The following is a 13,102-nucleotide window of genomic DNA, read 5'->3' on the forward strand; positions in this document are numbered from 1 at the left end:
CTATATGGATGACATCATCATCCACAGCCAAAGTTGGGAAGAGCACCTGACGCGCCTCCAGGCGGTGCTGGACATGCTCAGGCAAGCCGGGTTGACAGCAAACCCCAAGAAATGCAAGCTATTGTTCGAGGAGGTGGAGTACCTGTGGTATTTGATCGGACGGGGGAACGTCAAGCCCCAGGACAGGAAGGTCCATGCGGTACGTGACTGGCCCGCTCCACGCACCAAGAGACACATCAAGTCCTTCCTGGGACTGGCAGGATACTAAAGCCGGTTTATCCCCAACTTTGAGGCCCATTACCAATCTAACCAGGGCCCGCCTCCCAAAAACAGTGAAATGGACGAGCGAGACAGAAGCGCCGTTCAGACGCCTGAAGAAAGCGCTGTGCTCCCATCCGATTCTCATAATGCCCGATTTCCAAGTGCCGATGTTGGTCCAGACAGATGCATGCGACACGGGACTAGGGGACGTCCTGTCCCAGGTATACGATGGGGAGGAGCACCCCATTTATGTACAAAAGCCGAAAGCTGATAACCAGAGAAAAAAAAGTACTCTATTGTCGAGAAAGAGTGCCTAGCGGTGAAGTGGGTGCTAGACACTCTCAAGTACTACCTGTTGGATACCCACTTCACCCTGGTCACAGACCATGCTCTCTTGGTCTGAATGGCCAGGGGAGGGACACAAACGATCGGGTCATCAGGTGGTTCATGTCCCTTAACTTCACTAGGGTAGGGGGCAGCATTCGGAATTCTGGATGAAAAGCGTGCCCAAATTAAACTGCCTGGTACTCGGGCCCAGAAGGTAGGATATGTATATTATTAGTAGATTTGGATAGAAAACACTCTGACGTTTCTAAACCTGTTTGAATGATGTCTGTGAGTATAACAGAACTCATATGGCAGGCAAAAACCTGAGAAAAATCAAACCAGGAAGTGGGAAATCTGAGGCTTGTAGTTTTTAAGTGATTGCCTTTACAGTATACAGTGACTTAGGGTTCATTTTGCACTTCCTAAGGCTTCCACTAGATGTCAAGTTGGTGGCTCAGAAAAGAATATGACTTCAGTGGCCCGCATTCACGTGAGAGGTAGCTGTGTTCCATTACATTTTTGCAGACATTGGAATCGTCCGGTTGGAATATTATTGAAAATGTATGTTAAAAAGACCCTAAAGATTGATGCTATACATCGATTGACATGTTTCTACGAACGTAAATAAAACTTTTTTTTACTTTCCGTCGTAGAATTTTCGGCGCGCTTCCTACATTTGGAGTAGCTCACTGAACGCGCTAACAAAAAGGAGGTATTTGGACATAAATGATGGACTTTATGGAACAAAACAACATTTATTGTGATGACTCCAAAATGACGGGTATCTGTATTGCCTGATGTTGTTTTCTGAGCGTCATACTCACATTATTGCAAAGTGTGCTTTCCCCATGAAGCTTTTTTTAAATCTGTCACAGCGGTTGCATTAAGGAGATGTTTATCTATAATACTTTGAATAACAGTTTAATATTTTATCAACGTTTATGATGAGTATTTCTATAAATTGATGTGCTCATTGCTGCGTGCTCCCGGACGCGCTCCTCCACCCCTATACCCGGGGTACCTGCTCCTACTGACTCCATAGGTTAGGTCCGGAATTCTGTAACTGCGTACTGGCGGCAGAGAAGTCAGGCGCAGGAGAGCGAAAACTGATTTACAACGGTGTCGTTTAATAGACATAAAAACCACTGTAAACAGAACAATAAATGAATGGGTCAAACAAAACCCGGTATCCACCAGCATAACATACACAAGCACTACAAGAAACAATTCCGGACAAGTACATAGGGGGAACAGAGGGTTAAAAACACAACATGTAATTGATGAAATTGAAACCTGGCGTGAGGGAAGACAAGACAAAACCATTGGAAAATGAAAGGTGGATCGGCGATGGCTAGAAGGCCGGTGACATTGACCGCCAAACGCCGCCCGAACTAGGAGAGGGACCGACTTCGGCAGAAGTCGTGACATTCTGTGCATGTAAACTTCTGACCCACTGGGAATGTGAAGAAAGAAATAAAAGCTGAAATAAATCATTCTCTCTACTATTATTATGACATTTCACATTCTTAAAATAAAGTGGTGATCCTAACTGACCTAAGACAGGGAATTTTTATTAGGATTAAATGTCAGGAATTGGGAAAAACTGAATTTAAATGTATTTGGCTAAGTTGTATGTAAACTTCCGACTACAACTGCAGGTACGTGGTTACAAAAGGCATCAGTGTCTTAGCAGCGTGATTTGCCAAGGCAGGATACTCTGAGCACAGCCCAATCCAGAAATCTGGCAGTGGCTTCTGATTAAATACATTTTTCACAGAACCACTTGTTGCAATTTCGATGAGGCTCTCTTGTTCAGATATCGGTAAGTGGACTGGATGCAGGGCATGAAAGGTATAACAAATCCAGTTGTTTGTGTCATTCGTTTCTGGAAAGTACCTGCGTAATTGCGCACCCAACTCACTCAGTTGCTTCGCTATATCACATTTGACATTGTCCGTAAGCTTCTTCGGGATCGGTGTCCCGTCCACGGGATAGTTGAGCTAACGTAGGCTAATGCGATTAGCATGAGCTCGTAAGCGACAAGAAGATTTCCCAGGACATAGACATACAGTATCTGGGTGTGAACAATGCTGAATAGGTGTAGACAAAGAAGAGCTCTCCAGTAGGTGTACCAAAACATGCAAAGACCATTTTCTCAAAAGTGATGTTACAAGTTTATCTACTTTCAAAGCATAATTACTTTCCCATTACTCCACAATTGCATTGTATGATATAACATGTTGTAGCTATGAGTCTCTACTTTTATCCAATGTAAAAAACACAATTTCAAATTTTGCTACATCTGACCAAATCGAGGTGGTCGTTCACATATGTTATGTGTAGGACATTGTCAATTATGATTCCTATATGTGGGGTGTTGGTTAAGGGCTTGTAAGTAAACATTTCACGGTAAGGTCTACACTTGTATTCGGCGCATGTGACAAATACAGTTTGATTTGTTATGGGATAGATTGTTTAGAACATTTTAAAAGGTATCAGTTGATACCAATTCTCTCTCTTTCCAATATCCTTGGTCCTAACCCTTCTACGTTTGCAGATCTGAAGGGTCTAGAGAAAAGCAGTAGTGGTGGATGTTCCACTATATTGCTTCAACCATACAGATCTGCACACATCAAAGGGTAAGGCCAAGGGGAAGAGGTAGAGAGGGGAATTGTGGCCGACTTTATAGAAGCTGTAAAAGACATAGAGATACTGGATAACCTTCAGTGTGGCCTGATTCTTGGCCCTGACTGCATGGTGGAGAGCCGTCATCCCATCTTGTGATCTGAAGTCCAGATGTGCTCCACCTTGTTTCAATACAACGATGACCTGCTCCACATTGTAAAGGTGGGCTGCGAAGGTCAGTGGAGTTTCTACAAAACAAACACACAACATGGTGTTGTTTAGTGTTACAGATGTTTCTTAAAAGCAGAAACCCTGAGTTTATTGTATGAACATCATCAAAGCAAATGCTATGGGTAAGTTTCCTGGAATAGAAGGCTAATTCTGGAATAGAAGGCATGTTCAATGAAGAACGGCTATCGAAATAACTTTGTAGTCTAGGACTAGACTTTGTCCTGGAAACGAGCCCTATAGGTCCCACAGAATAAAGGTGCACAAAAACACAAGCAATTGAGACTTTAAAAACATTTGAGGTGAGCTGATCTCTAATTTCCTTTTTCAGTAAACTAAGCCATTCATAATTTATCAGACACTGTTTACTTCTCAGCAGCAGCTGCTGTATAATACAACACGAGGTGCACATCACATAATTGAGTAAGAGCCTAGGTGTGTGTGTGTGTGTGTGGCGTACCACCAGTATCAGGGTCCTGATAGTTGGGGTCGAGGCCTTTCTCCAGCATCTTTGCCACTTTATCCAGCTGGTGATGTTGAATGTGGTCCATGAATTTCCTATAGTTGGCCTAGGAGTAGGAGGGAGCAGAGAAAGAGAGAGAGAGAGAGAGCGTGGGGGGGGGGGGCGTGATACAGGGACAGGGAGGTTGGTACAGTAGGGAGGTCAGATGATGGTTACACAGGTCTCTGCACTGCTGTTCTTCTCGTGGTGCTTTCCCAGGGACCAGGGACACATGTGCTGCTTTCCAGGCCAGTTATAAATAGCTAAGAGAGCAGGTCCCAGAGCTGAGCTGAGCTGAACAGTGCCAGGCCGAGAGGAAGAGAGGCTCGCCTGCAGCCTTCAGGCAGGCCAGAGACACTACAGGGGGACTGACGCTGACCAGATCACTCTAACGCAGCCACGGCACACACACTTTGAACTCCAACACACACAACACACACACCACACACACGCGCACGAACACACATAAAGTAAGAGTGGACTTGAAAGAACAGGGGAAACAGCAGGAATGGAATTTGATGGGTGAATTATTTAGTGTGGCATTCCTGTTTGATCCAGAAGGACAGTGATAGGAATTCTCCCGGACTCAGTCGTTTTCTGTCTTAATCCAATAATCCATCCTGTTCTATGTGTTAAAATACATACCTGCTGAATATTGAGCCCATGGAAATGATGCACTTCAATAATTTACACTTTATATTCAGCTTGTAGCCGAATAGTGTATTGATTTGATCAGTACTACAGAGAAAGGCCCTGAGATGTTCTTTCACTCATAATACAATGAAAATCTCAGAGACAAGCTCCGTTAATAATATCATTTTCTCACACGACTGTAATGACCTGAGCCGTACTCTACTGCGGCTAATATTGTCTTTTCACATTGCTCTTTTCAGCACGGTTCCATCATTGACGGATATATATTGTAAAAAGGGTCCAAGATATAGGTTTCACCTGATCCAATACAATAAATTACATCAGCAATAGATATTCAAAGGCATTTGAAAGAAGAAGTGAAAAAGGAATATAAAGCCTAATTTATTTTTCTCACCTGCGTGTGGATTTTGGCAATCTGCTTTTCGTTTACATTGGGCTGCTGGTAGACCCTGCTCTTGTAACGGAACTGTAAATAGGAGAAGAGAAAAATGGTAATGCTTTACTTAAAGCCAAAAGGTATAATGTATTATGATGTTGTTGCATTGAATGCATTGAAATACTAATCATGAGCATGAACACCCTATAATGCCTCTTATAATCATCTTGTAATGATCCTGACTAACAAAACAGATATAATCATACCCGGCAGCACTGATACTGCTGATCTATATATTCAATACTAAGTAAGGTGTACAACTACCAGTAGAAGAAGCAGGCAGTAACTAAGACTTCAGTACTAGCGATACCAGGCGACCACTGACTGGGCTTATATAGAACAAAGCAGAGAGAGGGAGCCAAGAGGATTTTTTTTATCTATGGAAACTTTCACATTGTGTTGTTGGGAGACCTTGCTCTTATAACAAAACTGTAGACAGGAGATTCAAAAAAGATTGCTTCCCAATCATACCCAGGGCCCATATTCACAAAATCATCTCAGCGTACTGTAGGAGCGCTGATCTAGGATCAGGTCCTCCCTGTCCATGTCATTGTTCTATAAAGACTCAGTTATGATTTTAAAGGCAAAACTGATCACCACTTCCCTGAGGCACTTTATGAATACTGCCCCAGAATTGGTGATCCATATGTCTAATACTAAGTAACTAAGTTGTACTATACTAGAAAATATCACCCAGGCAGGCAGTAATTAAGTACTAGTGATACCAGGGGACCACTGACTGAGGCTATATAGAACAAAGAACAGAGAGAGGGAGCCAAGAATGGAGTTACCAGCTATGCCGCCTCATCACAATCCAGCTGAGCTGTTTGGAAAACAAGACTTATTATAGGGATGCAGTCCCTAGATCATTCATTAAGTGGCTGAATTTTCTACAGATTAGATTCTTTGATAATGATCAACCAGGAGAAGTGCTAATACAGCACCTCTGGTTGGGGTTCAGCAGCTTGTCCAGTGCTGTGTTACTGGACCGCAGGGATGGAGCAGTGCTGGAGAAATGTAGGAAGTAGGGCCCACACACACAATCCATAACAACATTGTGCTTGCCTAATAAAGGTATGTTGTAGAGCAATCAGTGACGTACGTTTGCCAATACAGGAGGACTGGACTTGAGGGATGGAGCAGTACTGGATAAATAAAGTAGGGCCTGCAATGCACACACGATTGCTCTACCACATACTTTATAGGCTAGTATAATGTTTTGAGCCAGGAGCGCATCTATTTGACAAGACGAAGATCCACTCTTTGATCAAAACGTAATAGCCTGATGAAGGTACTGTATGTTGTGAAGCAATCAGTGATGGATGTGCGTTTAATAATACAGACTAATGGTGCAGCACTTTTTCTGTACCACGAGAGTTGGGATCCCTTTGCTGCTGGTGGGTGAGTTAGTCTGAGGGTTCGAGTTAGGGCAAGGGTTAGGGCTAGACCTGAGGGATGGATCAAAGCAGTATTTTTACTGTACCTCCAGAGTTGGAACCCCCTTGATGCTGGTGGGAGTAGGGTAGTCTTTGAGAGGGCGCTCTTCGTCCAGGAAGCCAGACTTGCGGCCCTCCACAGCGGGCTGAAACAGGCCATAGTTCAGCACGTCCCTCAACGTCTGGGTCAGTGTACACAGGATCTGCTGTTTAGCAACCCATACGGTGGCCTCGGGTTTAAACCTCATACATGTCTGCTCCAAAATAAAGACAACATATGCAAAGATCATGCTAACATATCAACCCTGGAGTTTAAACATACATTTCTGCTCCAAAACATTAGAAGACAGGTGGCGTTGGGTTTAAAAAGCATACATTTCTGCTTCTAACACACACATGCAGATGTTCCATTCTGGCAGCAGGTGCTAACAGATGGACCTGGACAAACAATAGCACACGTCTCCCTGCAAGTGAGACAATGGCTGTGAATATAGTATTTTATTTACAGTAGAATAGACTAGGAAGTCCTGTATAGAACAGTATGGAAATGTCTGCTAATGATATTCTGTTTTAGTAATTAGCTAGCCTCTTCCCAACAGAAGCTGGACAAAAATGATCATTCCATATTCATGAAGTCATTTGGCAGAGGTGCACACTACACAGTATTGGTGGAAGAAAACAATAACTGGAATTAGCTCAATCAATTAGTAAGGATTATAGCAATGGATTATGCTGTTATCCAGAAAATCCTGGTGGGTTTATATGAGAGTGCATGTTCATTTCTGATAAGGAATTTGAAAAACAACAGCACTTCTCAGCAAGAAAATATGTGTTTTGTGGCTGAATAACCAAGCTACCGATTTTCAATTGCTTTCTTTCTCCCTCTTACATACAGTGCCTTCAGAAAGTATTCATATGCCTTGACTTATTCGACATTTTGTTGTGTTACAGCCTGAATTCAAAATTGATTAAAGTATACATTTTTACACCCATCTACACCCAATACCCCATAACGACAACGTAAAAACATGTTTTTGGAAAAAGTTTGTAATGTATTGAAAAAGAAATATAGAAATAACTCATGTATGTAAGAATTCACACCCCTGAGTCTTTGTAGAAGCACCTTTAGCAGCCATTACAGCTATGTCTTTCTGGGTAAATCTCTAAGAGCTTTCCACACCTGGATTATGCAACATTTGCCCATTATCCTTTTCAGAATTCTTCAAGCTCTGTCAAGTTGATTGTTGATCATTGCTAGACAACCATCGATAAAAGACAGTACTGTGCAGCCGTCTTCATCAACCTGGCCAAGGCTTTCGACTCTGTCAATCACCGTATTCTTATCGGCAGACTCAATAGCCTTGGTTTTTCTAATGACTGCCTCGCCTGGTTCACCAACTACTTTGCAGACAGAGTTCAGTGTGTTAAATCGGAGGGCATGTTGTCCGGACCTCTGGTAGTCTCTATGGGGGTACCACAGGGTTCAATTCTCAGGCCGACTCTTTTCTCTGTATATATCAATGATGTCGCTCTTGCTGAGGGCGATTCCCTGATCCACCTCTACGCAGACGACACCATTCTGTATACTTCTGGCCCTTCCGTGGCCTCCAACTGCTCTTAAACGCTAGTAAAACCAAATGCATGCTTTTCAACCGTTCGCTCCCCACACCTGCCCGCCCGACTAGCATCACCACCCTGGACGGTTCCGACCTAGAATATGTGGACAACTATAAATACCTAGGTGTCTGGTTAGACTCTAAACTCTCCTTCCAGACTCATATTAAACATCTCCAATCCAAAATAAAATCTAGAATCGGCTTCCTATATCGCAACAAACCCTCCTTCACTCACGCCGCCAAACTTACCCGAGTAAAACTGACCATCCTACCGATCCTCGACTTCGGCGATGTCATTTACAAAATAGCTTCCAATACTCTACTCAGCAAACTGGATGCAGTCTATCACAGTGCCATCTGTTTTGTTACCAAATCACCTTATACCACCCACCACTGCGACCTGTATGCTCTAGTCGGCTGGCCCTCGCTACATATTCGTCGCCAGACCCACTGGCTCCAGGTCATCTATAAGTCTATGCTAGGTAAAGCTCCGCCTTATCTCAGTTCACTGGTCACGATAACAACACCCACCCGTAGCACACGTTCCAGCAGGTATATCTCACTGATCATCCCCAAAGCCAACACCTCTTTTGGCCGCCTTTCCTTCCAGTTCTCTGCTGCCAGTGATTGGAACGAATTGCAAAAATCGCTGAAGTTGGAGACTTTTATTTCCCTCACCAACTTTAAACATCAGGTACCTGAGCTGCTAACCGATCGCTGCAGCTGTACACAGTCCATCTGTAAATTGCCCACCCAATATACCTACCTCATCCCCATACTGTTTTTATTTTATTTACTTTTCTTCTCTTTTGCACACCAGTATTTCTACTTGCACATCATCATATGCTTATTTATCACTCCAGTGTTAATCTGCTAAATTGTAATTATTCGCTCCTATGGCCCATTTATTGCCTACCTCCTCATGCCTACCCTACTCGATCCCTCTGATGTCATCAACTACAGACCAGTATCCCTTCTTTTCTCTCCAAAACTGTTGAGCGTGCCGTCCTTGGCCAGCTCTCTTGCTATCTCTCTCAGAATGACCTTCTTGATCCAAATCAGTCAGGTTTCAAGGCTGGTCATTCAACTGAGACTGCTCTTCTCTGTGTCACGGAGGCTCTCCGCACTGCTAAAGCTAACAGACTCTCTTCTCTGCTCTCATCCTTCTAGACCTATCTGCTGCCTTTGATACTGTGAACCATCAGATCCTCCTCTCCACCCTCTCCGAGTTGGGCATCTCCGGCGCAGCTCACTCTTGGATTGCGTCCTACCTGACAGGTCGTTCCTACCAGGTGGCGTGGCGAGAATCCGTCTCCGCACCACATGCTCTCACCACTGGTGTCCCCCAGGGCTCAGTTCTAGGCCCTCTCCTATTCTCGCTATACACCAAGTCACTTGGCTCTGTCATATCCTCACATGGTCTCTCCTATCATTGCTACGCAGACAACACACAATTAATCTTCTCCTTTCCTCCTTCTGATAACCAGGTGGCGAATCGCATCTCTGCATGTCTGGCAGACATATCAGTCTGGATGACGGATCACCACCTCAAGCTGAACCTCGGCAAGACAGAGCTGCTCTTCCTCCCGGGGAAGGATTGCCCGTTCCATGATCTCGCCATCACAGTTGACAACTCCATTGTGTCCTCCTCCCAGAGTGCTAAGAGCCTTGGCGTGACCCTGGACAACACCCTGTCATTCTCCGTTAACATCAAGGCGGTGACCCGATCCTGTAGGTTCATTCGCAGAGTTCGCAGAGTACGACCCTGCCTTACACAGGAAGCAGCGCAGGTCCTAATCCAGGCACTTGTCATCTCCCGTCTGAATTACTGCAACTCGCTGCTGGCGGGGCTCCCTGCCTGTGCCATCAAACCCCTACAACTCATCCAGAACGCCGCAGCCCGTCTGGTGTTCAACCTTCCCAAGTTCTCTCACGTCACCCCGCTCCTCCGCACACTCCACTGGCTTCCAGTCGAAGCTCGCATCTGCTACAAGACCATGGTGCTTGCCTACGGAGCTGTGAGGGGAACGGCACCTCCGTACCTTCAGGCTCTGATCAGTCCCTACACCCAAAGAAGGGCACTGCGTTCATCCACTTCTGGCCTGCTCGCCTCCCTACCTCTGCGGAAGCACAGTTCCCGCTCAGCCCAGTCAAAACTGTTCGCTGCTCTGGCACCCCAATGGTGGAACAAGCTTCCTCACGACGCCAGGACAGCGGAGTCAATCACCACCTTCCGGAGACACCTGAAACCCCACCTCTTTAAGGAATACCTGGGATAGGATAAAGTAATCCTTCTAACCCCCCCCTATCCCCCCCCCAAAAATATATATAGATGTACTATTGTAAAGTGGTTGTTCCACTGGATATCATAAGGTGAATGCACCAATTTGTAAGTTGCTCTGGATAAGAGCGTCTGCTAAATGACGTAAATGTAAATGTAATGCCTTTTGCACACACTGTATATAGACTTTCTTTTTTTCTACTGTGTCATTGACTTGTTTATTGTGCTATTGCCTTGTTTATTGTTTACTCCATGTGTAACTCTGTGTTGTTGTCTGTGTCACACTGCTTTGCTTTATCTTGGCCAGGTCGCAGTTGTAAATGAGAACTTGTTCTCAACTAGCCTACCTGGTTAAATAAAGGTGAAAAAATAATATTTAAAATATAAAAAAATTAAAAACATTTTCAGGTCTTGCCATAGATATTCAAGTAGATTCTGACAAGTCAAAACTGTAACTCGGCCACTCAGGAACATTCACTGTCTTCTTGGTAAGAAACTCCAGTGTAGATTTGGCCTTGTGTTTTACGTTATTGTTCTGCTGAAAGGTAAATTAATCTACCAGTGTCTAATGGAAAGCAGACTGTACCAGGTTTTCCTCTAGGATTTGGCCTGTGCTTAGCTCTATTCCGTATACTTTTTCATCCTGAAAAACTCCCCAGTTCTTAATGATTACAAGCATTCCCATAACATGATACACTACCCAAAGCATAATTAATAACTTTATCATGCTCAAAGGGATATACAATGTCTGCTTTTTTATTTTTACCCATCTACCAATAAGTACCCTTCTTTGAGAGGCATTGGAAAACCTCCCTGGTCTTTGTGGTTGATTCTGTGTTTGAAATTCACTGCTCGACTGAGGGACCTTAAAGATAACCGTATGTGTGGGGTACAGGGATGAGGTAGTCATTCAAAAACCCTGTTAAATAATATTATTGCACAAAGACTGAGTCCATGCAGTGCATTGGGTGACTTGCTAAGCACATTTTTACTCCTGAACCTATTTAGGCTTGCCACAACAAAGGGGTTGAATACTTATTAACTCAATACATCTCAGCTTTTCAGTTTTTCTTAATTTGTAAACATTTAAAAAAAAACATCATTCCACTCTGACATTATGGAGTATTGTGTGTAGGCCAGTGAAAAAAAATTAAAATTTCATCCATAATAAATTCAGTCTGTAACACAACAAAATGTGGAAAAAGTCAAGGGGTGTGAATACTTTCTGAAGGCACTGTATCTATCTAATTGCTTGGCTGAGAACAGTCTGACTTTCAGTTTATACATTATACAGTACATAGCAATTGTAGCTCGCTCTTTCACATTGACTGTATGCAGCTATGTTGGCGCAAATATCCCACAATTGCTATGACCTCGTTTTTTTTAACAGCTTTGTGCTTTACTTACAATTTTACTAGCCTAGGGTTTAGTCTTTCATATAAACAACACGCAGTAACAAACTGCAGAAACAACTACCGGTATCTCATAATTCCAATCAGCATGAAGCATCCCAATAATTTTTCTACTCTCATTAGCACTGATTTGGCAGATAGCTGCTGTTTTTTTTAAGATGTTTTACTTGTAATGATTGTGATGTGGTCGTGGTTCCACACCCGGCCATGATTACAGACACCGGTGTGTGTCCTTCCAAACTATATAAACTAGTGACCCGCAGTGTTTGTCATTATACCCTGATGGAGACAGCTTGTCTGTCGAAACGTTGGTTATTAAATTATTGCATCTGAGCTCCTAGAGTGTGAGGTTCTCCTTTTCTTTTTCAAGTGGTCGTTGTTTTAACTATTTTAGTTGAATGCACTGATTGTAAGTTACTCTGGATAAGGCTGTCTACTAAATGACTAATATGAAGAAAAAAAATATATACAATGTCCCTACTCACGGATTGCTGTCGGTTAGGTATGACAACACAAATGGTGAAAGTGAAACGTGCTTATGTTTTGGCTTTGATCTGGATTTAGATTTAGATTGCATATTCCTGCAGTATGATAAGATAATAGTTTAATGAGACAGAAGTGTGTACTCACAGACTGCTGCAGGTCAGGGATGACCACACAGAAGACCAGGGACTCCCTGCGGGCGGCCTTATCCTTCTCTGCCCTCCTGTCGGCCCTTCTGCTGGCCGTCTCCCCTCCAGGTTCTCCATGGCCAGCCTCCTCCTTGGAGCTGTCTGTCTCAAAACCTCCAGACCCGTCAGAGACACTCTGGGCCATTTCCTCCTCACTGGACGTAGGACTCCGAGGCATGATACGCTACTGGAGAGAGGAGACAGTGCTACACAGTGTACATTATACAGTATATAAAACTAACACACATACAGTTGAAGTCGGAAGTTTACATACACCTTAGCCAAATACATTTAAACTCAGTTTTTCACATTTCCTGACATTTAACCCTAGTAAAATTCCCTGTTTTAGGTCAGTTAGGATCACCACTTTATTTTAAGAATGTGAAATGTCAGAATAATAGTAGAGAGTATGATTTATTTCAGCTATTATTTCTTTCATCACATTCCCAGTGGGTCAGAAGTTTACATACACTCAATTAGTATTTGGTAGCATTGCCTTTAAATTGTTTAACTTGGGTCAAACGTTTCGTGTAGCCTTCCACAAGCTTCCCACAATAAGTTGGGTGAATTTTGGCCCATTCCTCGTGACAGAGCTGGTGTAACTGAGTCAGGTTTGTAGACATCCTTGCTCGCACACACATTTTCAGTTCTGC

The 13,102-nt window shown here is 43.6% G+C and overlaps 1 protein-coding gene across 1 annotated transcript in view; it reads right to left on the reverse strand.

Annotated features, from left to right (window-relative positions):
* The window catches only part of shank2b (SH3 and multiple ankyrin repeat domains 2b), a 136,250-nt gene extending 123,450 nt beyond the window's left edge, over positions 1-12,800 (reverse strand). Inside the window, exons 1-5 of the mRNA XM_082962492.1 lie at positions 12,409-12,800; positions 6,517-6,723; positions 4,992-5,063; positions 3,902-4,010; positions 3,310-3,461 (exon numbers count right to left, since the gene is read on the reverse strand). Of these exons, the coding sequence (XP_082818618.1) occupies positions 3,310-3,461; positions 3,902-4,010; positions 4,992-5,063; positions 6,517-6,723; positions 12,409-12,627 (759 nt within the window). The 5' untranslated portion in view covers positions 12,628-12,800. The remainder of the gene's footprint in view (positions 1-3,309; positions 3,462-3,901; positions 4,011-4,991; positions 5,064-6,516; positions 6,724-12,408) is intronic.
* Between the last annotated feature and the right edge of the window lie 302 nt (positions 12,801-13,102).

This window comes from Salmo salar, chromosome 16 (assembly GCF_965601325.2).
Source record: "Salmo salar chromosome 16, fSalSal1, whole genome shotgun sequence".
NCBI lineage: Eukaryota > Metazoa > Chordata > Actinopteri > Salmoniformes > Salmonidae > Salmo > Salmo salar.